Source organism: Tachyglossus aculeatus, chromosome 2 (genome assembly GCF_015852505.1).
Source record: "Tachyglossus aculeatus isolate mTacAcu1 chromosome 2, mTacAcu1.pri, whole genome shotgun sequence".
NCBI classification, from domain to species: Eukaryota; Metazoa; Chordata; class Mammalia; order Monotremata; family Tachyglossidae; genus Tachyglossus; species Tachyglossus aculeatus.
Window position 1 is genome coordinate 147,774,746 of NC_052067.1, and position 25,096 is coordinate 147,799,841.

General features: G+C 48.3%; 1 protein-coding gene across 1 annotated transcript in view; it reads right to left on the reverse strand.

The window, feature by feature from the left end:
- The window catches only part of CPNE8 (copine 8), a 371,034-nt gene that overhangs the window by 345,698 nt on the left and 240 nt on the right, over positions 1-25,096 (reverse strand). The window contains exon 2 of the mRNA XM_038765237.1: positions 24,293-25,046. Coding sequence (XP_038621165.1) covers positions 24,293-25,046 — 754 coding nt within the window. The remainder of the gene's footprint in view (positions 1-24,292; positions 25,047-25,096) is intronic.

The window sequence follows — 25,096 nt, forward strand, 5'->3', positions numbered from 1 at the left end:
CCAGGCACTGTACTAAGCGCTGCAGTGGATACAAGCAAATGGGGGTTGGGCACAGTCCACATCCCACGTGGAGCTCACAGTCTCAATCCCCATTTTACAGATGAGGTAACTGAGGCACAGAGAAGTTAAGTGACTTACCCAAGGTCAGACAGCACACAAGTGGCAGAGCCGGGATTAGAACCTCTGATTCCCAAGCCCAGGGTCTTTCCACCAAGCCATGCTGCTTCTCTAGTCTTTCTGTACCTTCAATCTTGCTTTTAGCTGGTCTCACCTGCCTGTTTCTTCCTGCTTAAATTTTCTCACAGCTAAACGAGCCATCACTGAGCACTTCAGCAAGTGAAGAAAGCTGAGACTCAATTCCATCAGTAAACAACATCTGAAGTTCAAAGGAATTAAAACTAAGGATATACACTATCGATCTCTTCTTCCGAACATGTACCCCAAAAAATCAACGTAAAATAATTCATTTGTTTCTGAAAAAAACACCATCAATGAAAATGCATTTTTAAAACTTTCTACCTTTTCAACAATATTGTTTTTCAGTTGGCATCACTATACTGAGAAGCATCATGGCCTAGAGGACAGAGACCATTGTGGATAGAGAATAGTGAGCTCTGCACTCGGTAAGCGCTCAATAAATACAATTGAATGAAAAAAAAAAAGAATGGGCCAGGGAATCAGAAGGACCTGGATTCTAATCCCGGCTCCATCACGTCTGCTGGGTGACCTTGGGCAAGTCACTTCTCTGTTCCTCTAGTTACCTCAGCTGTAAAATGGGGATTAAGACTATGAGCCCCTTGTGGGACCTGGACTGTAACCAAACTGATAAATTTGTATCTACCCCAGCATTTAGTTCAGTGCTTGGCACTTAGTACTGAAACACCATCAAAAAAAAAAAAAAATACTGCTCAAACGGAATAACCTTTCCATAATTTCTTCATAAAACATTACCGGTTATTGTGTCCAAATTAAATACGCTGACATGTTGAAGTCTGATTTAGACCAACATATAACGCCATCACTTGTCTTTTTGTCTTTGACTACACTACTCTAGTTGGCCACATACTGACAGATCTGACACCTCGTATGGTATTATCATCATCATCAATCGTATTTATTGAGCGCTTACTATGTGCACAGCACTGTACTAAGCACTTGGGAAGTACAAATTGGCAACATATAGAGACAGTCCCTACCCAACAGTGGGCTCACAGTCTAAAAGGGGGAGACAGAGAACAAAACCAAACATACTAACAAAATAAAATAAATAGGATAGATATGTACAAATAAATAAATAAATAAATGAATAAACGTATTAACGAACCAAACTGCAATTGCCCAGTAGATATAATATTCAGAAGGGAAACATTTGATGAGTTGGTTGGTTTAGAACAAAACCCCATCCCAGCCCTGTTTGGAAAAGCATAATTTTGATGCAGGATCTTTGATGCTTCTGCATTTGCAAAACAGCACAGAGATTCCTTTACTTAGCATAGTCTCCGATGTAGAAAAACAAACTGGAAACCCAGAAACAGCGACAGCTTTCAGGAAAAGCTGATTTTTCTCCTACCGAACAATGCTGATCTGTACCTACTCCACACTAACCGTTTTTGATGCCAGATGTGATAATGATAACGATGGTATTTGTTAAGCGCTTCCCTTGTGCCAGGCACTGTACTAAGCGCTGGGGTGGATATGAGCAATTCGGGTTGGACACAGTCCCTGTCCAACGTGGGGCTCACAGTCTCAATGCCTATTTTACAGTAGGTAATCATTTTCCATCTTTCTTTTTTGTTTTTATTCTTCTTTTCATCTCACTGTGTTCCCTTTTTCTCTAATCCAGTACATTTTATTAACAGGTAGAAATCTTTGCTTTGTACTTATGTTTGCCAGGTTAAACCAGAAATTGATTTGGGGGCATTCCTGGTAGACAACCTCATTATTTTGGAATTTACTGACAACTTTGACTGAATTACTATTATTACTACTATGATTATTGTTCATAATAAGTAATAAGTTCATAAGAAGTTCACAGTAAGTCTGATTATTTTTCTTTTCAGTAAGAATAAGTTATTGGATAAAACTCGTTTATAATGTCTCCCCAATCAAAAATTTCTCCTAAATTTAAATTAGGAGTATCGGGTTGTAAAAAGTATTCACTGAGTAATGTTTGTGTGAATTAATTTATTTGCGTGAATTAATTTTTTTGTTTTGTCATCTGGCTCCCCCTTCTAGACTGTAGGGACCGTCTCTACATATTTGTGATTTGTACTTCCCAGGTGCTTAGTACAGTGCTCTGCACACAGTAAGTGCTCAATAAATACGATTGAATGAATGAATGAATAAAATAACTGAGACACAGAGAAGTGACTTGCCCAAGGTCACACAGCAGACAAGTGGCGGAGCCAGGATTAGAACCCATGACCTTCTGACTCCCTATCCACTACACCATGCTGCTTTACACGGGCTGCACGGTGTAGTGAAAGCCCTTTGTGTTATGTTTTATTGTAATCACTTTTTTTCTTATGAATTCCATTTCACATGAAAACAGATTCTTTAAAAATTTTACTAGAACAAGGGGGAAAAATTGGACTTTCAAAGGGATCCGAAGAGCCCACGTTACTGCCCACCTCCTCACCCCAGCTAGAATCCTAGGTGGCAAAGGTGTCAGTAGGAAGAGGGGAGAGGGCAAAGAGAAGGGAGGTAGAGAGAAAAAGATGGGTACACAAGCGTTATGGCCAATAATTCAGTTCCCTGGTATTTTCCAGAAGGAGTTCTGTTTTCCCACTGTCTAACCATGATGGCACACATAGGGGGGCATGGGAAGAGGGGGTCTCAGGCCTCGGAGCTCTATAGTGGTACCCTAGATTTGTTTATTCCAGTCAATCAATCCATCATACTTATTGAGCACTTACTATGTGCAGGGCACTGTGCTGGGCACTTGGGAGAGTACAGCCCAACAATCCAACAATATATCAGACACATTCCCTGCCCACAATGAATTTACCATCTTCCCACCATTTAGATTCTCACTGAAAATTTCTCAGCTTTATAAGCAGCAAGTAGCTTAAACACAGTTACACACACACACCATCCTCCCCACCCCATCCCCAAGCCCCCCTACGCCAACCAACATTCAGGGGGGAATCTAAAAAAATCAGGCATGCTTATTGAAAAATTTGGGAATTTTCTGGGAAAACTGGTCTAAATGCAATAATCAATCAATCAATCGTATTTATTGAACGCTTACTGTGTGCAGAGCACTGTACTAAGCGCTTGGGAAGTACAAGTTGGCAACATATAGAGACAGTCCCTACCCAACAGTGGGCTCATGTGCTGGGGACGGTAAATTAAAAATGCTGCTGTGAGTACAAAAGTCAGGAACAAGGCTCCTGTCAGCCAGTGGACATACCTCTTTAGTAATCTGGATATAGATTTGGTGAGTCAAAATATATTTGGGAAAATTGGGGAGTATTATTTTCAAATTTGCAGTAAAACAGAGTTTAAATTTTTTAAAGTGTGACTTCTTTTTAACTAGGTTGCATTCTTTTTTTCATTAATCTTATTGACTGCTCAGAGTATATGTTGCCAACGTGTACTTCCCAAGCGCTTAGTACAGTGCTCTGCACACAGTAAGTGCTCAATAAATACGATTGAATGAATGAAACAGAATATGTATGTGTGTCAGGGAAGCTGACTGTCCTTTGTCTTGGAGGACATACAGTAACTGGTAGCAATAGTTTTCACTTTTGTTGTGAGAACTCCTAGAACTCAACATACTACATCCCCCGAGAAGCAGCATGGCCTAGTGGATACAGCATGGGCCTGGGAGTTAGAAGGACCTGGGTTCTAGTCCCGGCTCTGTCCCAGTTGTTCATTCTCAGTCTCTTTTGCAGGCTCCTCCTCCCCCTCGCATCCCCTTACTGTGGGAGTTCCCCAAGGTTCAGTGCTTGGTCCCCTTCTGTTCTCGATCTACACTCACTCCCTTGGTGACCTCATTCGCTCCCACGGCTTCAACTATCATCTCTACGCTGATGACACCCAGATCTCCATCTCTGCCCCTGCTCTCTCCCCCTCCCTCCAGGCTCGCATCTCCTCCTGCCTTCAGGACATCTGCATCTGGATGTCTGCCCGCCACCTAAAACTCAACATGTCCAAGACTGAACTCCTTGTCTTCCCTCCCAAACCCTGCCCTCTCCCTGACTTTCCCATCACTGTTGATGGCACTACCATCCTTCCCGTCTCACAAGCCCGCAATCTTGGTGTCATCCTCCACTCCGCTCTCTCGTTCACCCCTCACATCCAAGCCGTCACCAAAACCTGCCGGTCTCAGCTCCGCAGCATTGCCCAGATCCGCCCTTTCCTCTCCATCCCAACCGCTACCCTGCTCATTCAAGCTCTCATCCTATCCCATCTGGACTACTGCATCAGCCTTCTCTCTGATCTCCCATCCTCGTGTCTCTCCCCACTTCAATCCATACTTCATGCTGCTGCCCGGATTGTCTTTGTCCAGAAACATTCTGGGCATGTTACTCCCCTCCTCAAAAATCTCCAGTGGCTACCAATCAATCTGCGCAACAGGCAGAAACTCCTCACCCTGGGCTTCAAGGCTGTCCATCCCCTCGCCCCCTCCTCCCTCCCCTCCCTTCTCTCCTTCTCCAGCCCAGCCCGCACCTTCCGCTCCTCTGCCGCTAATCTCTTCACCGTACCTCGTTCTCACCTGTCCCGCGATCGACCCCCGGCCCACGTCATCCCCTGGGCCTGGAATGCCCTCCCTCTGCCCATCCGCCAAGCTAGCTCTCTTCCTCCCTTCAAGGCCCTACTGAGAGCTCACCTCCTCCAGGAGGCCTTCCCAGACTGAGCCCCCTCCTTCCTCTCCCCCTCGTCCCCCTCCCCATCCCCCCCGTCCTGCTTCCTTCCCTTCCCCACAGCACCTATATATATGTATATATGTTTGTACATATTTATTACTCTATTTATTTATTTTACTTGTACATATCTATTCTATTTATTTTATTTTGTTAACATATTTGGTTTTGTTCTGTCTCCCCCTTCTAGACTGTGAGCCCACTGTTGGGTAGGGACTGTCTCTATATGTTGCCAACTTCTACTTCCCAAGCGCTTAGTACAGTGCTCTGCACACAGTAAGTGCTCAATAAATACGATTGATGATGATGATGATGATCCGTCATTTGTCTGCTGTGACACTGGGCAAGTCACCTTACCTCTCTGTGCCTCTGTTACCTTGTTTGGAAAAAGAGGATTAAGACTGTGTGCCCCATTTGGGACAGGGACTATTTCCAACCTGATTACCTTGGATCTAGCCCAGCACTTAGAACAGTACCTGGCACATAGTAAGTGCTAAATAAACACCATAAAACAAAACAAACAATTAAATTCCTGTCAACACCTGAATAGATACATTAGCTAAAAAGTGAAAATGGCTCCTGTTCCCTCAAAGATCAGAGAGAATCCTGGAAAAAAAATGCCAATACTTTGATATTCTCTTAAATATTGTACCCGAAACCTAAAGAAATTACCAAGAAGAGAAGACATGAGACTTAGCTTACTCAGAAAAATCGGTAAGGCAATTAACCTTAACAGAAACCTGGAGGTGACGGCCTACCACTGGAGATCTAGAAACAAGGAAGACATACGCTACTTAAAATGGTTTCCCTAAATATTTGGAATACTGTGAAGACACTAGAAGGATTCCTCAATTCCACAAATCATCACTGTCTTCGAGGGGAAAGATGAAAAGTCACACTACAAAAACTCTGATGGCATATCATAATTATTATTATTGTGTTTAAGTGCTTACTGTGTGTCAAGCACTGTCCAAAGCACTGGGGTAGATGCAAGCTAATCAGGTCAGACACAAACCCTGGCCCACATAAGACTCAAAGTCTAAGTAGGAGGGAGAACTGGTACTGAATCCCCATTTCACAGATGAGGAAACTGAGGCACAAAGAAGTTAAGTGACTTGCCTAAGGTCACACAGCAGACGAGTCACAGAGTTGGGATTGCAACCTAGGTCCTCTGATTCCCAGGCCCATGCTCCTTCCGCTAAGCCACGCTGCTCCTCTGATTGATATTGATAGTACGAATCAATAGTATTTACTGATGACCTCCTGTATGCATAGCACTGTACTAAGTGCTTGAAAAATACAATGGAATTTGTGGACATTTTTATTCACGCCCTCAAGTACATTGCAATCTAGTAGGGAAGGCAGGCAGTAAAATAAATCACAGATAGGAAGGAAGAAGAAACAGGGATGTTTTGTCTTGTAATCTGTCTCCCCCTTCTAGACTGTGAGCCTGTTGTTGGGTAGGGACCGTCTCTATATATTGCCGACTTGTACTTCCCAAATGCTTAGTACAGTGCTCTGCACACAGTAAGTGCTCAATAAATACGACTGAATGAATGAGTTAGTGCCTAAGTAATATAGTGCATAATTTGTGAACCAAAGTGCTACTGGAGGCTCATTCATTCATTCCATCGTGTTCATTGAGTGCTTATTTTATGCCAAGGATAAGGGTACTTAGGTGCTCAGGTGGCAGAGAAGGCCCACGTCCTTCCCCTGGCCTGGAATTCCTTCCCTCCACACATCCGCCAAGCTAGCTCTCTTCCTCACTTCAAAGCCCTACTGAAAGCTCACCTCCTCCAGGAGGCTTTCCCAGACTGACCCCCCTTTTTCCTCTCCTCCTCCTCATCCCCGCTCTGCCCTACCTCCTTCCCCTCCCCACAGCACTGGTATATATTTGTACAGATTTATTACTCTATTGATTTTACTTCTACATATTTACTATTCTATTTATTTTGTTAATGATGCACATACAGCTTTAATTCTATTTGTTCCGACGATTTTGACACCTGTCTACATGTTTTGTTTTGTTGTCTGTCTCCCCCTTCTAGACTGTGAGCCCGTTGTTGGGTGGGGGACCGTCTCCATATGTAGCCGACTTGTACTTCCCAAGCGCTTAGTCCAGTGCTCCGCACACAGTAAGCGCTCAATAAATACGATTGAATGAATGAATAAAAGTGCTGAATAGGCCGCAGGAGGGGATATAAGCAAGGGGGATGAGAAGTTAATCAGGGAAAGCCTCATGAAGGAGGTGTGAGTGCCGAAGGGCCTGATGGCTGAGTTCCCGACTGGGGGAAGAGTGTGAGCAAGCGATCAGGAGTGAGAGAGATGAGATCAAGAGAAAGTTGGGGTGTAATGGCAGGAGAGAGTGGAAACACAGGAGGGATAGAGCAGATGCAGTGCCTTGAAGCTAAGAACCTGGAATTCCTCCGAGCAGAGAGAAATGGGAAACTATTGGAGGTTTTTAAGGAGTGGAGAGGGATGTGCAGATTGGCATTCTAGAAAACCGATCTGAGCAGAACAGCGAAGTATGGACTGGAGAGGGGAGAAACTGGAGGCAGGGAGGTCAAGGAGAACCTGACCAGCGTGGATCAGTGGAGAAGAGCACAGGCTTTGGAGTCAGAGGTCATGGGTTCAAACCCCGGCTCCACCAATTGTCAGCTGTGTGACTTTGGGCAAGTCACTTCACTTCTCTGTGCCTCAGTTACCTCATCTGTAAAATGGGGATTGAGACTGTGAGCCCCACGTGGGACAACCTGATCACCTGGTAACATCCCCAGCGCTTAGAACAGTACTTTGCACATAGTAAGTGCTTAATAAATGCCATTATTATTATTATTATTATTACTTAAGATAGAATATCTTATAAGATAGAATATCTTAAGTGAGAAGCAGCGTGGCTTAGTGAGAAGCAGCATGGCTTAGTAGAAAAAGCAAGGGCTTGGGAGTCAGAGGTCATGGGTTTTAATCCCTGCTTTGCCACTTGTCAGCTGTGTGACTTTGGGCAAGTCACTAAACTTCTCTGTGCCTCAGTTACCTCAACTGTAAAATGGGGATAAAGACTGTAAGCCCCATGTGGGTCAATCAGTTTACCTTGTATCTACCCCAGCGCTTACAACAGTGCTTGGCACATAGTGAGCGCTTAATGAATACCATCATCATTATTATTAATATGACAAGTCCCCGGACCAATGGAGTGGCAGTTTGGATGGAGAGAAAGGGGTAGAGTCTGGAAATGCTGCAGAGGAAGAAGTGATAGGATTTGGCAAGAGACTGAATCTGGGGTCTGAAGAATTCTAAAGTTAGGAGTCTACGGGGACCCAGGAAAACCCTACATACAAAATCAATCAATCAATCAATCGTATTTATTGAGTGCTTACTGTGTGCAGAGCACTGGACTAAGCGCTTGGGAAGTTCAAGCTGGCAACATATAGAGACAGTCCCTCCCCAACAGTGGGCTCACAGTCTAAAACTCAAGACCTTTGCTGGCCACACAAAATCTAAGGCAGTTCTGGAATTCTGTATCCAACTGTCAAGTAATAAAATAGTAGACAAGAATGCAGAGCATCCAATCGAGAATGCCAGAATATTCTCTGGAGACTATTGCAGAGGGGCAGCAACAAGGAAATAAGTTCTTAGCCAAATGGAGATTTAATAATAATATAATAATAACTGTGGTATTTGTTAAACGCTTACTATGTGCCAAGCACTGTACTAAGTACCAGGGTGATTCAAGTATATCACGTTGGACACAGTCCCTGTCCCACGTGGGTCACACAGTCTCATTCCCCATTTTACCGTTGAGGAAACTGAGGCCCAGAGAAGTGAAGTGACTTGCCCAAGGTCACACAACAGACATGTGGCAGAGCCGGGATTAGAACCTGTGACCTTCTGGCTCCCAGGCCTGGGCTCTCTTCACTACGCCATGCTACTCTATTTATTTATTTATTTTACTTGTACCTATCTATTCTATTTATTTTATTTTGTTAGTATGTTTGGTTTTGTTCTCTGTCTCCCCCTTTTAGACTGTGAGCCCACTGTTGGGTAGGGACTGTCTCTATATGTTGCCAACTTGTACTTCCCAAGAGCTTAGCACAGTGCTCTGCACACAGTAAGCGCTCAATAAATATGATTGATTGATTGATTGATTGATTGCTTCTCTGGTCAGCTTTACAGAGCTGTAGTGCGGAGAAAGTTTTACTGTAGTTGTGAGGCCTGCGATGCCACAGGGACATCTGACTGACAAATGCCTCTGGTATCACTGTCAGGCCCTACTTGAGAAGCAGCGTGGCTCAGTGGAAAGAGCCTGAGCTGTGGAGTCCGAGGTCATGGGTTCAAATCCCAGCTCCACCAATTGTTAGCTGTGTGACTTTGGGCAAGCCACTTTACTTCTCTGGGCCTCAGCTACCTCATCTGTAAAATAGGGATTAAGACTGTGAGCTCCCCATGGGACAACCTGATCACCTTGTAAACTCCCCAGCACTTAGAACAGTGCATTGCACACAGTAAGCGCTTAATAAATGCCATCATTATTATTACTATTATTATTACTTGACATCAAGTGGCAAGATAAGATCAAAACCTGGAAATCCCGGAACGAAGTCTGTCTACTGGTATCGAAGTTAAACCCATGTAAAACCCAGCTTCACTAGATGGGGCATGTGGGGGAAAAAAAGTTCACTCAATAGTGTTTATTGAGCTCCTACTGCGCACAAGACATTACACGTAGCTCAGAGATAGTAGACAGCTGGTGTAGATGAGCTGAAATTGTGCAGCTGTAAATAATGGGAGGCACCAGAAAAGTTTTAAGGATAGGGTAAAATTAAGCCTCAGTCGATATGGCATCATTCATTCAGTCAGTCAATAGTATTTATTAAGCACCTACTGTGTGCAGAGCACTGGACTAAGCAGTTGGGAAGTACAAGTCGGCAACATATAGAGACGGTTCCTACACAACAACGGGCTCACAGTCTAGAAGCAGGAGACACAACAAAACAAAACATGTAGACAGATGGCTCCAAGGTGGGGACAATCTACTTGCCTTTAAGACTGTGGGCCCCATGTGGGACAGGGCCTGTGCCTAACCTGATTCTCTTGTACCTAACTCAGTGCTTATACAGTACTTAATAGTAATGATGGCATTTGTTAAGCGCTTACTATGTGCGAAGCACTGTTCTAAGCACTGGGGAGGATACAAGGTGATCGGGTTGTCCCACCTGGGGTTCACAGTCAATCCCCATTTTTCAGATGAGGTAACTGAGGAACAGAGAAGTTAAGTGACTTGCCCAAAGTCACACAGCTGACAAGCAGCGGAGCAGGGATTTGAACCCATGACCTCTGACTCCCAAGCCTGGGCTCTTCCCACTGAGCAACGCTGCTTCTCCAACGATAATGGCATTTGTTAAGTGCTTACTATGCTCCAAGCATCATCATCAATCGTATTTACTGAGCGCTTACTGTGTGCAGAGCACTGTACTTAGCGCTTGGGAAGTACAAGTTGGCAACATGTAGAGACGGTCCCTACCCAGCAGTGGGCTCACAGTCCAAAAGGGGGAGACAGAGAACAAAACCAAACATACTAACAAAATAAAATAAATAGAATAGATATGTACAAGTAAAATAAATAAAAAAATAAATAGAGTAATAAATATGTACAAACATATATACATATAAAACAAGCACTGTTTTAAGCGCTGGGCTGGACACAAGGTCATCAGGTTGTCCCACGGGGGGCTCACAGTCTTAACCCCCATTTCACAGATGAGGGAACTGAGGCCCAGAGAAGTGAAGTGACTTGCCCAAAGCCACACAGCTGACAAGTGGCGGAGCCGGGATTAGAAACCATGACCTCTGACTCCCAAGCCCGGGTTCTTTCCACTGAGCCACGCTGCTTCTCTGTCACACAGAAAGCAGCATGGCCTAGGAGAAGCAGCAAAGCCTAGTGGATAGAACCTGGGTTCTATTCCCGGCTCCACCACTTTGCTGTGTGACCCTGAGCAAGTCACTTCACTTCTCTGTTCTTCAGTTACCTCACCTGTAAACTGGGGATTAAAACTCTGTGCCCCATATGGGACATGGACTGTGTCTAACCTGATTATCTTGAATCTACCCCAGCACTAAGCACGATGACTGGGTCATAGTCAGTGCCTAACAAATAGCACAGAAAAACTGAAAGCACCTAACGCATACCGTAATTATTAACTGTAGGAAACAGGACAGCAAGGCACGTGGGAATCAAGGAAGGAGAGGCTCCTGAAGTAGAAGCTCCAAGAGGAGGAGACTGAAATAACTGAAAATAAAGACCGAAGACTGAAATAATGTCAAAACTGAAATAATGTGAAATTCGGCAAACAAAAATCCAACCACTCCATGAAGCACGACCCATGAATGTACGGTGTGGTTGTGTTTGGTTTTGTTCTCTGTCTTCCCCTTTTAGACTGTGAGCCCACTGTTGGGTAGGGACTGTCTCTATATGTTGCCAACTTGTACTTCCCAAGCGCTTAGTACAGTGTTCTGCACACAGGAAGCGCTCAGTAAATACAATTGATTGACCACTACTCTTCCAGACACACACACACACACACACACACACACACACATGAACTTCCACAATAGTGGCATTTTTTCCAAATGCAAAGAACTATATTTCCATGTGCTAACAGGGAGTGAGTTGGGTACATCATGCTGACTGAACTTAGAGCACCCTGGTTCACTCCTCCTGCAGATGGCAATCACACAAGCGGTAGACGCACACAACTTGGGTTCACATTTTCAGGTTTAATCAGGAAGTCTTCATAACGTAGATGTAATGTGGTACTGTATTCAATAAAATAGATGACACTGTTCAAGACAGAGTAGATGCTGAAATTTCAGAGATTGGATCAACTCACTCCAGAGCTCCCGGGCCAATGGACAGAGATCAGAACCCTGACTCCATCCTGTCGCGACTCTCCCTTTCCCCTGTAACCAGGGGTAGGGGGGTAGTGCCAGGGACACCAACTTTCTATCTGTCTAACACCAATTATCAAGCAAAAACTCCTCACTCTTGGTTTCAAGGCTGTCCATCACCTCCCCTCCTCCTACCTCACCTCCCTTCTCTCCTTCTCCAGCCCAGCCTGCACCTCCACTCCTCTGCCGTGCTAACCTCCTCCCTGGGCCTCGTTCTCACCTGTCCCGCCATCGACCCCCGGCCCACGTCCTACCTCTGGCCTGGAATGCCCTCCTTCCTCACATTCCCCAAGCTAGCTCTCTTCCTCCCTTCAAAGCCCTACTGAGAGCTCAACTCCTCCAGGAGGCCTTCCCAGACTGAGCCCCTCCTTTTTCCTCTCCTCCTCCCCTCCCCATCGCCCCCTCCCTCCCTCTGCCCTACCCCCTTCCCCTCCCCACAGCACTTGTATATATTTGTACATATTTATTACCATTTTATTAATTATGTGTATATAGCTATAACTGTATTTATTCTGATGTTATTGACACCTGCCTACTTGTTTAGTTCTCTGTCTGTCTCCCCCCTTCTAGATTGTGAGCCTGTTGTTGGGTAGGGACCGTCTCTATATCAATCAATCAGTCAATCAATCGTATTTATTGAGTGCTTACTGTGTGCAGAGCACTGTACTAAGCACTTGGGAAGTACAAGTTGGCAACATATAGAGACAGTCCCTACCCAACAGTGGGCTCACAGTCTAAAAGGGGGAGACAGAGAACAAAACCAAACATACTAACAAAATAAAATAAATAGAATAGATATGTACAAGTAAAACAGAGTAATAAATATGTACAAACATATATACATATATACAGGTATATATGTATATATATGTTGCTGATTTGTACTTCCCAAGCTCTGTACACAGTAAGCGCTCAATAAATACGATTGAATGAATGAATGACCTTTCTGGGGGTACAGTGGATCATAGTTCCCAGGGGATTAGAGGTGCAAACTTCCTCACCACTCCTTTTGGGGCAGGGAGGATAACCACAGCCACCCGGCCTCACCTTACATAACATTAGCTAACGCTCTGCCGCTCACACAACTTTCGAAATCTCTAATATCCTGCTATGGTTCGAGTCTCTTACCAAGACTGGAAGAAAAAGGAGACCTCCCCGAAATAGAAATCAGTTCAATCAATTAATCAATCCAATTTACCGGGCACTCACCCCACCCTCTGCCCTTCAGCATTTCCGTACAGATCCGCAATTTATTTATATTCACGTCTGGTCCCCCTCTAGACTGTAAGATCGTCGTGGGCAGGGAACGCATCTACCAACTGCGTTTAAGAAACGGGCGAATGCACAGAGACAGTCTTGGTTGGGGTACTAGAGGGTGATTTTCATAACACGGGGTTCTTTGAGAAGGGATCACCTTCCCAGTAATGAAGTGACAAGGCTCAAAAAAACACTGATAGATGAATGGAAGTTAGAGATCAAGGGTGAAGCCAGAACAAGAAGCTGGCCTGGAAGACTGACAACATCTGAATGGGGCATTGCGGTTTAGGGCACTGAACTGTAACTAGAGGGCAGGGCTGGTGCAGATGTTGAAATTCTCTAAAGGTGGTTACAAGGAATTGCTTATGGGCTTTCTTCTACTTTCCCATCCTGGCTCTGCTGAATTGATAAAGACGGAAACGAGTGAAACATCCCCATGAATAAGAACTCACAGCGGTCCATGGAAATCTCAAATTTAGTCAGTGAGACAGAAAACTAGGTTTCATCTGCATATGAAAGGGACTCAAATTCTCCAAATAACATGAACGCTAAACAAGGAGAAATGCAGAAAGAATAACTTAGTGGGACAGTACAAAAGATTCCTGAGCATGGATTCCTCAATATTGCCTATAATTCTTCCAGAGGAATAAAATCTCTAGCTGGAATAGATGGACCACTAATCTCCTCACTGTACCTCGTTCTCGCCTGTCCCGCCGTCGACCCCCGGCCCACGTCATCCCCCGGGCCTGGAATGCCCTCCCTCTGCCCCTCCGCCAAGCTAGCTCTCTTCCTCCCTTCAAGGCCCTGCTGAGAGCTCACCTCCTCCAGGAGGCCTTCCCAGACTGAGCCCCTTCCTTCCTCTCCCCCTCATCCCCCTCTCCATCCCCCCCATCTTACCTCCTTCCCTTCCCCACAGCACCTGTATATATGTATATATGGTTGTACATATTTATTACTCTATTTATTTATTTATTTATTTATCTTACTTGTACATTTCTATCCTATTTATTTTATTTTGTTGGTATGTTTGGTTCTGTTCTCTGTCTCCCCCTTTTAGACTGTGAGCCCACTGTTGGGTAGGGACTGTCTCTATGTGTTGCCAATTTGTACTTCCCAAGCACTTAGTACAGTGCTCTGCACATAGTAAGCGCTCAATAAATGCGATTGATTGATTGATTGATTGATGGAATTAATCCACAAAACCTGTCAGTGATGTCCAAGATCAGGGAAGTATTCTCTGCAGGAATAGTGGGGGTAGTACCACTTCTCTTGAATGAAATGGAAATAAATGGCACGTAACAGTCTATCTCTCACCCGTTAACTAGACAATATTATTATATCTTACTACTATTGATAAACATTCAATGCCACAATCTCCTAAATGATCTACAGGAGACAGAATTAGTCAATGATCACACTGTTCTTACAAATGATAACCTCATTGTTCTTATGATTGAGAAACTAAGTCATAAAAAGATATTGTGCAATAAAGCTAGGGACAGAGGAAATAAAGGCTTGTTACACCATGCTTTTCTTTTTCCTGCCTCTTAAAAAAAAACAGGGCCTACCGATACTCCAAAATTGTGATGTTGTCTATTGCTCTACTGTTTATTCTTCAATCTTGGGTCGTTTGCAAAGTAGTCCACCTCCTCCCCCCACCCCCAAATCAGCAGATAATTAGTATCTGGCCTAAAGTTTACAAAAGGGAAGTAGCTGAGGATTTAGCACACAAAAACAGGAAACACAACGGTGACACATCCACTTGAATAGTTCCCATACAAGTATTTCAGATTAAGGGTTCATATTACTCTGGATCTGTCCCACACTGAGAATTTCCCCCTAAACCCGGGAAATAGAATCAGATAGGTGAGGAGGACTGGGGAAGAGGGAAGCAGAAGGAGAGAATTCCTGAGGGTCCTTTTACAGCTGCTTCCACTCTAACCATAATTAGAGAAGCAGCATGGCTCACTGGAAAGAGCCCGGGCTTTGGAGTCAGAGGTCATGGGTTCGAATCCCGGCTCTGCCACATGCCTGCTGTGTGACCTTGGGCAAGTCACTTAACTTCTCTGAGCCTCAGTTACCTCATCTGTAAAATGGGGATTAAAAATGTGAGCCCCACGTGGGACAACCTGATCACCTTGTACCCCCCTCCCAGCACTGAGAATAGTGCTTTGCACATAGTAAGCACTTAAATGCCATCATTATTATTATTATTACCTTTCTCCCTAAAGGTAGAGGGGACAGAGAAATGCCAACTCTGCATTGCATGGGAGAATCCGTCCTCTTGGGCAACTAGATTGGGAAATCCCCAATCCTAATTTCAATTCCCACCCTGGGAATTTCCCATCCTGAAGAGAGAGGCAGAGGAATGAGAGTCCAGGGTATCGACCATTGACCCACTCCTCACTCTTCGGGTCAGTAGTGTGGAACTACTATCATTTGCCTCCAACTTTTCAAATCCGCATGACTTAAAGAATGTTCCCTAAGAATAAACTTGAACATTTCATTTTTCCGCATATACAATTCAAAAGGCCCCTCTCCCATGGAGCTTACGGAGAAGGGACTTTCTGAAATGAAATCTAAGTCATGAATACCTCTGAAAGAAAGAATTAACCTAGATATTCAAGCATCTTGACCCTGAAGGCTCAGTTTCTTGGCAACAGGAACTGTGGAGCCTCAAGAAAGATTGGAGATTTTTAAGCGAGAAAAAGAAGAAAAACCTAAATGCCGAGACGTAAGAATCAAAAGAGGACGTAAGACCAACAATCCCGAGCCGTCTCCGTGTACCAACACACAAACAAAATAAATCTTGAACTCGGGAGGACTGTAAAACAGTTCCGGCTAACAGATCTCTGAGCAAGCGAGAGTGGCTGAGTCCAGGATTTAGTGCCGACGGTAAGATTAACTGAAAAAGTTATTCTTTCCACTGCTCAAGAGGGAACAGGAGGAGGAACGATTTAGCCGCTTCTCTTCCTATGTCTTTTATTATGACACTTGGCCGCCTGACTTCTGGGAGCCTGCACAATCGGCGAAGAACTCCAGAAAAGGCACGCACTTCAAAAATACTCAGCTCCGAGTAACATCTGCATTTAGAGAAAACATCTGCCCGTGTGCTCTTTGACAAGTTTCCTAGGAAAAATCCCAGGAGCGGTATCTAACAGCCTATGACGTAGAATTTCAGGAGTCTTTTTTTTTTTAGTTTCAACTGGAGTGTAGAGAGAGTCGACCAAGAGATTAATAACATCTCGGGTGAAATTTCCTAATCCAAGTTGACAATTGAGTCGATTCCAGTGGTAGCAGCCTGGACGTGAATCACTGGACAAACATCATTTTAGGGAAGCCTGTTCGGGAAGCCAGTCTTTTACCCCTCCTAATCTCCTGGGACACAATTTTTCCCGGTTGAAGCACAATTTGGAAACTCCAGCGCCGGGAAAAAGGCTGGTTTGGGACGGGCTCTGGAGCAAAAGGCAGCTGCGAGGAGGATTATTATTACTACTACTACTAATAATAATAATGGCATTTATTAAGTGCTTACTATGTGCTGAGCACTGTTCTAAGCGCTGGGGTAGATACGAGGTTATCAGGTTGTCCCACGTGGGGCTCACAGTCTTAATCCCCATTTTGCAGATGAGGTCACTGAGGCCCAGAGAAGGCAGCTGCGGGGAGGATTATTATTACTACTACTAATAATAATAATGGCATTTGTTAAGCGCTTACTATGTGCCGAGCACTGTTCTAAGCGCTGGGGTAGATACAAGGTTATCAGGTTGTCCCACGTGGGGCTCACAGTCTTAATCCCCATTTTGCAGATGAGGTCACTGAGGCCCAGAGAAGTCAAGTGACTTGCCCAAAGACACACAGCAGACAAGTGGCAGAGTCGGGATTAGAACCCACGACCTCTGACTTCCAAACCCGTGCCCAACGAGTCGCGGTGGATGGGGATTCAAGCTGGCCTCGGGGCAAGAGCCTTGGGAGTCAGAGGTCATGGGTTCAAATCCCGCTCCGCCACTTGTCTGCTGTGTGACTTTGGGCAAGTCACTTTCCCTGAGCCTCACTTCCCTCATCTGGAAAGTGGGGATGGAGACTGTGAGCCCCACGTGATTACCTTGTATCTACCCCAGCGCTTAGAACAGTGCTTGGCACCTAGTAACCGCTTAAGGAATGCCATCATTATAATAATCGTAATAGTACTAAGCGCTTGGGAGGGGACGATAGAAGAACAAATAGACACCACCCTGCCCACAACTAGTCTGGAGGGGAGGAGAGGGGAGGGGCAAAGCCGGGTCAGAAAATCTTTTGGCTGCTGTGTGATCTTGGGCAAGTCACTTCACCTCTGGACCTCAGTTCCCTCATCTGTAAACTGGGGATTAAGACTATGAGCTCCACGGGGGGCAGGGATTAATTTGCTTGTAATCCATTCCAGCGTTTTGAACAGTGAGCCCGTTGTGGGCAGGGATTGTCTCCTTCTGTTGCTGAATTATATTTTCCAAGCGCTTAGTACAGTGCTCCGCACACAGAAAGTGCTCAATAAATACTACTGAATGAATTAATTAATGAACAGTGCTGGGCACATAGTGAGCGCTTAACAAGTACCACTATCATTATTAACAAATATCATAAGAGAAGCAGCGTGGCTATTTGGAAAGAGCCCGGGCTTTGGAGTCAGAGATCATGGGTTCATATCCCGCCTCCGTCAATTGTCAGCTGTGTGACTTTGGGCAAGTCACTTAACTTCTCTGGGCCTCAGTTACCTCATCTGTAAAATGGGGATTAAGACTGAGCCCCCCGTGGGACAACCTGATCACCTTGTGATTTTCCCAGTGCTTAGAACAGTGCTTTGCACATAGTAAGCGCTTAATAAATGCCATCATCATCATTATTATTATCATTAATAATCAGTGTCCTCCTAGGCCTGCCTCTTTGTCTTCCTCTTTCTCCTCCACTTCCTCTCCCTCCTCCTTCTCCTCCCCCTTTTCTTCTCCCTCTCCCTCCTCCCCCTTTTCTTCTCCCTCTCCCTCCTCCCCCCTTTCCTTCTCCCTCTCCCCCCCTCCCCCCTCCCCCTCCTCCTCATCTCCTCATCTCCTCCTCTTTTTCTCTTCCTTCCCCTCCTCTAGCCCGGGCTTGGGAGCCAGAGGACGTGGGTTCTAATCCGGGCTCCGCCACTTGTCAGCTGTGTGACTTTGGGCAACTCATTTCACTTCTCTGGGCCTCAGTTCCCACATCTGTGCAATGGGGATTAAGAATGTGAGCCCCACGGGGGACAACCTGATCACCTTGTATTCCTCTCCTCCCCCAGTGCTTAGAACAGTGCTTGCCCCATAGTGAGCGCTTAACCAATGCCATCATCATTATTATTATTCTTCCTTTTCCTCCTCCTCCTCCCCTCCCTCCCCCCCCATTTCCCATCCATCCCAAGCCCCTGCCCGTCCTAGGCCCATTCATTCATTCATTCAATGGTATTTATTGAGCTCTTACTGTGTGCAGAACACTGTACTAAGCGCTTGGGAAGTCCAAGTTGGCAACATCTAGAGACGGTCCCTACCCAACAACGGGCTCCCAGTCTGGATGGTGGGCACAGGATGCTGGGCAGAGGGGTGGGGCACAGGGGGCGGGGGTTGCAGCGCTGTGTCACACGGAAAACGCCCACCTTCTGTGCCCCCCGCCCTGCCCGGGACTCCGAAGGTCTCCGCCGCGGGACCTTGGGCAAGTCACTTCACTCCCCCGGGCCTCAGTTGCCCTCCTCTGGAAAATGGGGATGGAGACAGTGAACCCCACAAGGAGACAGGGACTGCGTCCAACCAGACCTGCTTGGTTGGATCCACCCCAGCGCCTGGCACATAGAAATGCCATCATCAGCGCTTAACAAATACCACAATTACGATGATGATGATGATTAGAGGCGTCCATTATTATTATTATTATTATTCTTAGAGATTATTATTATCATTAGAGAGAAGCAGCGTGGCTCAGTGGAAAGAGGACAGGCTTTGGAGTCAGAGGTCATGGGTTCAAATCCCGGCTCCGCCAACTGTCAGCTGTGTGACTTTGGGCAAGTCACTTCACTTCTCTGCACTTCAGTTACCTCATCTTTTAGACTGTGAGCCCACTGTTGGGTAGGGACTGTCTCTATGCGTTGCCAACTTGTACTTCCCAAGCGCTTAGTACAGTGCTCTGCACACAGTAAGCACTCAATAAATACGATTGATTGATTGATTCCCTGGGCCTCAGTTACCTCATCTGTAAAATGAGGATTAATACTGTAATCAATCAATCAATCATATTTATTGAGTGCTTACTATGTGCAGAGCACTGTACTAAGCGCTTGGGAAGTACAAATTGGCAACACATAGAGACAGTCCCTACCCAACAGTGGGCACACAGTCTAAAAGGGGGAGACAGAGAACAGAACCAAACATACCAACAAAATAAAATAAATAGAATAGAAATGTACAAGTAAAATAAATAAATAAATAAATAGAGTAATAAATATGTACAACCATATATACATATATACAGGTGCTGTGGGGGAAGGAGGTAAGATGGGGGGATGGAGAGGGGGACGAGGGGGAGAGGAAGGAAGGGGCTCAGTCTGGGAAGGCCTCCAGACCTACTGTAAGCCCCACGTGGGACAACCTGATCACCTTGTAACCTCTCCAGTGCTTAGAACAGTGCTTTGGACATAGTAAGCGCTTAATAATGCTATTATTATTATTATCATTATGATTATGATTGTTATTATTATTACAGGCATCCAGCCCCGTCCCGTCCCGAGCGGGTCGTGGCTCAGTGGAAAAGAGCCTGGGCTTTGGAGTCAGAGGTCATGGGTTCAAATCTCCGCTCCTCCAATTGTCAGCTGTGTGACCTTGGGCAAGTCACTTCACTTCTCTGGGCCTCAGTTCCCTCATCTGTAAAATGGGGATGAAGACTGTGAGCCCCCCATGGGACAATCTGATTACCTTGTAACCTCCCCAGCGCTTAGAACAGTGCTTTGCACATAGTAAGTGCTTAATAAATGCCATCATCATCATCATCATCATCACCAAACCGAGCTCCATCCTGCGCCCCCGGGGTCCGGGCAGGGGAGCGGGCAGAGGACTGGGCAGAGGACAGAGAGAGGAGCGGCCAGAGGACCGGGGAGAGATGCCGGCCAGAGGAAAGGGAGAGGCAGAGGACAGACAGAGGACTGGGCAGAGGACCAGGGCGAGCTGTGGGCACAGGAGAGGGAGAGAAGCGGGCAGAGCTCTGGGCAGAGGACCAGGGCGAGGTCTGGGCACAGGAGAGGAGCGGGCAGAGGAAAGGGAGAGCTCTGGGCAGATGGGCAGAGGAGAGGAGTGGGCAGAGGAAAGGGAGAGCTCTGGGCAGAGGACAGGAGTGGGCAGAGGAAAGGGAGAGCTCTGGGCAGATGGGCAGAGGAGAGGAGCGGGCAGAGGAAAGGGCGAGCTCTGGGCAGATGGGCAGAGGAGAGGAGCGGGCAGGGGAAAAGGAGAGCTCTGGGCAGATGGGCAGAGGAGAGGAGCAGGCAGGGGACAGGGAGAGGGGTGGGCAGAGGAAAGGGAGAGGAGCGGGCAGAGGAAAGGGAGAGCTCTGGGCAGAGGAGTGGGCAGAGAGGAGCGGGCAGGGGACAGGGAGAGGAGCGGGCAGAGAACCGGGGAGAGGAGAGGCCGGGCAGAGGAGTGGGCAGAGGAAAGGGAGAGGCAGAGCACAGAGACAGAGGAGCGGGCAGGGGACCAGGGCGAGCTCTGGGCAGAGGAACAGGGAAAGGTCTGGGCAGAGGAGAGGAGCGGGCAGGGGACAGGGAGAGGCAGAGGACAGAGAGAGGAGCAGGCAGAGGAAAGGGAGAGGAGCGGGCAGAGGACCGGGGAAAGGTCTGGGCAGAGGAGAGGAGCGGGCAGGGGACAGGGAGAGGGGCGGGCAGAGAAAAGGGAGGGGCAGAGGACAGAGAGAGAGAGAGAGAGAGAGAGAGAGAGAGAGAGAGAGAGAGAGAGAGAGAGAGAGGAGCGGGCAGAGGAACGGGGAAAGGTCTGGGCAGAGGAGAGGAGCGGGCAGAGGAAAGGGAGAGGAGCGGGCAGAGTTCTGGGAGCGGGCGGAGGACAGAGAGAGAGAGAGAGAGAGAGAGAGAGAGAGAGAGAGAGAGAGAGAGAGAGAGAGGAGCGGGCAGAGGAACGGGGGAGGTCTGGGACCAGGGAGAGGAGCGGGCAGAGGAAAGGGAGAGGAGCGGGCAGAGTTCTGGGAGCGGGCGGAGGACCAGGGGGAGGTCTGGGCAGAGGAGAGGAGCGGGCAGGGGAACAGGGAGAGGGGCGGGCAGAGGAGAGGAGCGGGCAGGGGAAAGGGAGAGGGGCGGGCAGAGGAATGGGCAGAGAGGAGCGGGCAGGGGAGAGGGAGAGGGGCTGGCAGAGAACCGGGGAGAGGAGAGGCCGGGCAGAGGGGCGGGCAGAGGACCAGGGGGAGGTCTGGGCAGAGGAGAGGAGCGGGCAGGGGACCGGGGAGAGGAGCGGGCAGAGGGGCCGGGGACAGGGGAGGCCGGGCAGAGGGGCCGGGGAGAGGGGAGGCCGGGCAGAGGGGCCGGGGAAAGAGTCCGGGGAGAGGGGCGGGCAGGGAGAACGCTGGGCAGAGGGCAGGGCACAGGGCAGGGGACTGCCGGGCACAGGGCAGGGCACAGGGCACGGGACCGCCGGGCACAGGAAAGGGAGACACAGAGGAGCGGGCACAGAGGAGCGGCAGGGGACAGGGACACGGAGGAAAGGAGCGGGCACAGAGGAGCGGGGAGACCTCGGGGCAGAGGACAGGGACAGAGGGGAGCGGCTAGAGGGACCGGGGAGAGAAGAGGCCGGGCAGGGCACTGGGCAGGGAGGAGAGGGCACAGGGCAGGGAGAGCAGCGGCCAGGGGACACGGAGACAGAGGAACCGGCAGCGGGGCTCAGTGGAAAGAGCCCGGGCTTTGGAGTCCGAGGTCATGGGTTCAAATCCGGACTCCGCCGATTGACAGCTGTGTGACTTTGGGCAAGTCACTTCACTTCTCTGGGCCTCAGTTCCCTCATCTGGAAAAGGGGGATGAAGGCTGGGAGCCCCCCGTGGGACAACCTCATCACCTGGTAATCTCCCCAGCGCTTAGAACAGTGCGTTGCACACAGTAAGCGCTTAATAAATGCCATCATTATTATTATTAAGCACCTCAGTGGAAAGAGCCCGGGCTTCGGAGTCCGAGGTCGTGAGTTCAAATCCCGACTCCGCCGCTTGTCAGCTGACTTTGGGCAAGTGACTTCACTTCTCCGGGACTCAGTTCCCTCATCTGGAAAAGGGGGATGAAGACTGGGAGCCCCCCGGGGGACAGCCTGGCCGCCTTGTAACCTCCCCAGCGCTTAGAACAGGGCTTGGCACAGAGTAAGCGCTTAACAAATGCCGCCATCATCATCATCATCAAGAGCGGGCACAGAGTCATTCATTCATTCATTCATTCATTCAATCGTATTTATTGAGCGCTTACTGTGAGCAGAGCACTGGACTAAGCGCTTGGGAAGTACAAGTTGGCAACATTCATTCAATCGTATTTACTGAGCGCTTACTGTGTGCAGAGCACTGGACTAAGCGCTTGGGAAGTACAAGTTGGCGACATTCATTCGATCGTATTTATTGAGCGCTTACTGTGTGCGGAGCACTGTACTAAGCGCTTGGGAAGTCCAAGTTGACAACATATAGAGACGGTTCCTACCCAACAGCGGGCTCAATCAATCAATCAATCGTATTTATTGATCTCTTGCTGTGTGCGGAGCACTGTACTAAGCGCTTGGGAAGTCCAAGTCGGCAACATATACAGACGGTTCCTACCCAACAGCGGGCTCAATCAATCAATCAATCAATCGTATTTATTGAGCGCTTACTGTGTGCGGAGCACTGTACTAAGCGCTTGGGAAGTCCAAGTTGACAACATATAGAGACGGTTCCTACCCAACAGCGGGCTCAATCAATCAATCAATCGTATTTATTGATCTCTTGCTGTGTGCGGAGCACTGTACTAAGCGCTTGGGAAGTCCAAGTCGGCAACATATACAGACGGTTCCTACCCAACAGCGGGCTCAATCAATCAATCAATCAATCGTATTTATTGAGCGCTTACTGTGTGCGGAGCACTGTACTAAGCGCTTGGGAAGTCCAAGTCGGCAACATCTAGAGACGGTCCCTACCCAACAGCGGGCTCACAGTCTAGAAGGGGGAGACAGCGAACCAAACGAAACATATGAACAAAATAAAATAAATAGAATAGATATGTGCAAGTAAAATGAATTAATAGAGTAATAAATCTGTACCAATCAATCAATCGTATTTATTGAGCGCTTACTGTGTGCGAAGCACTGTACTAAGCGCTTGGGAAGTACAATTTGGCAACATCTAGAGACGGTCCCTACCCAACAGCGGGCTCACAGTCTAGAAGGGGGAGACAGAGAACCAAACGAAACATATGAACAAAATAAAATAAATAGAATAGATATGTACAAGTAAAACAAATTAATAGAGTAATAAATCTGTACCAATCAATCAATCGTATTTATTGAGCGCTTACTGTGTGCGGAGCACTGTACTAAGCGCTTGGGAAGTCCAAGTTGGCAACATATAGCAATCAATCAATCGTATTTATTGAGCGCTTACTGTGTGCGGAGCACTGTACTAAGCGCTTGGGAAGTCCAAGTTGGCAACATATAGCAATCAATCAATCGTATTTATTGAGCGCTTACTGTGTGCGGAGCACTGTACTAAGCGCTTGGGAAGTCCAAGTTGGCAACATATAGCAATCAATCAATCGTATTTATTGAGCGCTTACTGTGTGCGGAGCACTGTACTAAGCGCTTGGGAAGTACAGGTTGACAACATCTAGAGACGGTCCCTACCCGACAGCGGGCTCACAGTCTAAAAGGGGAAGACGGAGAACAAAACCAAACATAGTAACCAAATAAAATAAATAGAATCGATATGTACAAGTAAAATAAATAAATAACTAGAGTAATAAATATGTACAAGCATATATCCGTATATACAGGTGCTGTGGGGAAGGGAAGGAGGTGAGATGGGGGGGATGGAGAGGGGGACGAGGGGGAGAGGAAGGAGGGGGCTCAGTGTGGGAAGGCCTCCTGGAGGAGTCCAGGGAGAGGAGCGGGCAGGGGGGTCCGGGGGTCCGGGGGGTCCGGGGGTCCGGGGGGTCCGGGGGTCCGGGGGGTCCGGGCTCTGACCTGCAGGACACGGACAGCTCCACCCGGGTGGCGGGGATGGCGGCGGCGCTGAGCGGGTTGAAGTCTCCGGGGACGGGGATGGGGACGGGGACGGGTCCGGTCCCGAAGCGGCTGTCCATGCCGGAGGACATCCCCGAAACGCACCGCACCGCACCGCACCGCACCGCGGGACCGACCGCGGGACCGACCGGAGAGCGGGACCGCGGGGGGCGGGGCCGAGGACCGAGGGGGCGGGGCCCGGGGACGCCGAGCCAATCCGCGGCCGAGGGGCGGGGCCGAGGGAGGGCGGCGGGGGTCGGTGATTGGGCGGGGCTGCGGGGTGGGCGGGGCCCTACGGGACGGAGTGGGGAGCGGGGAGGGGCCGCGGGGAGGGCGGCGGGGGCTTGTGATTGGGCGGGGCTGCGGGGTGGGCGGGGCCTAGGGGACGGAGTGGGGAGCGGGGCGGGGCCGAGGGAGGGCGGCGGGGGCTTGTGATTGGGCGGGGCTGCTGTGTGGGCGGGGACTAGGGGACGGAGAGCGTAGGAGGGGCGGGGCGGGGCCCACGGAGGGGGCGGGGCCGAGGACAGAGGAGGCGGGGCTTCGGAACGCCGAGCCGATCCGCGCCTGAGGGGCGGGGCCGGGGAAGGGAGGCGGGGCCTGTGATTGGGCGGGGCTGCTGTGTGGGCGGGGTCTAGAGGACGGGGTGTGGAGGGGGGCGGGGCCCACGGAGGGCGGTGGGATCTGTGATTGGGCGGGGCTGAGGTGTGGGCGGGGCCTAGGTGACGGATGTGGAGGAAAGGCGGGGCGGGCCCATGGAGGGGGCGG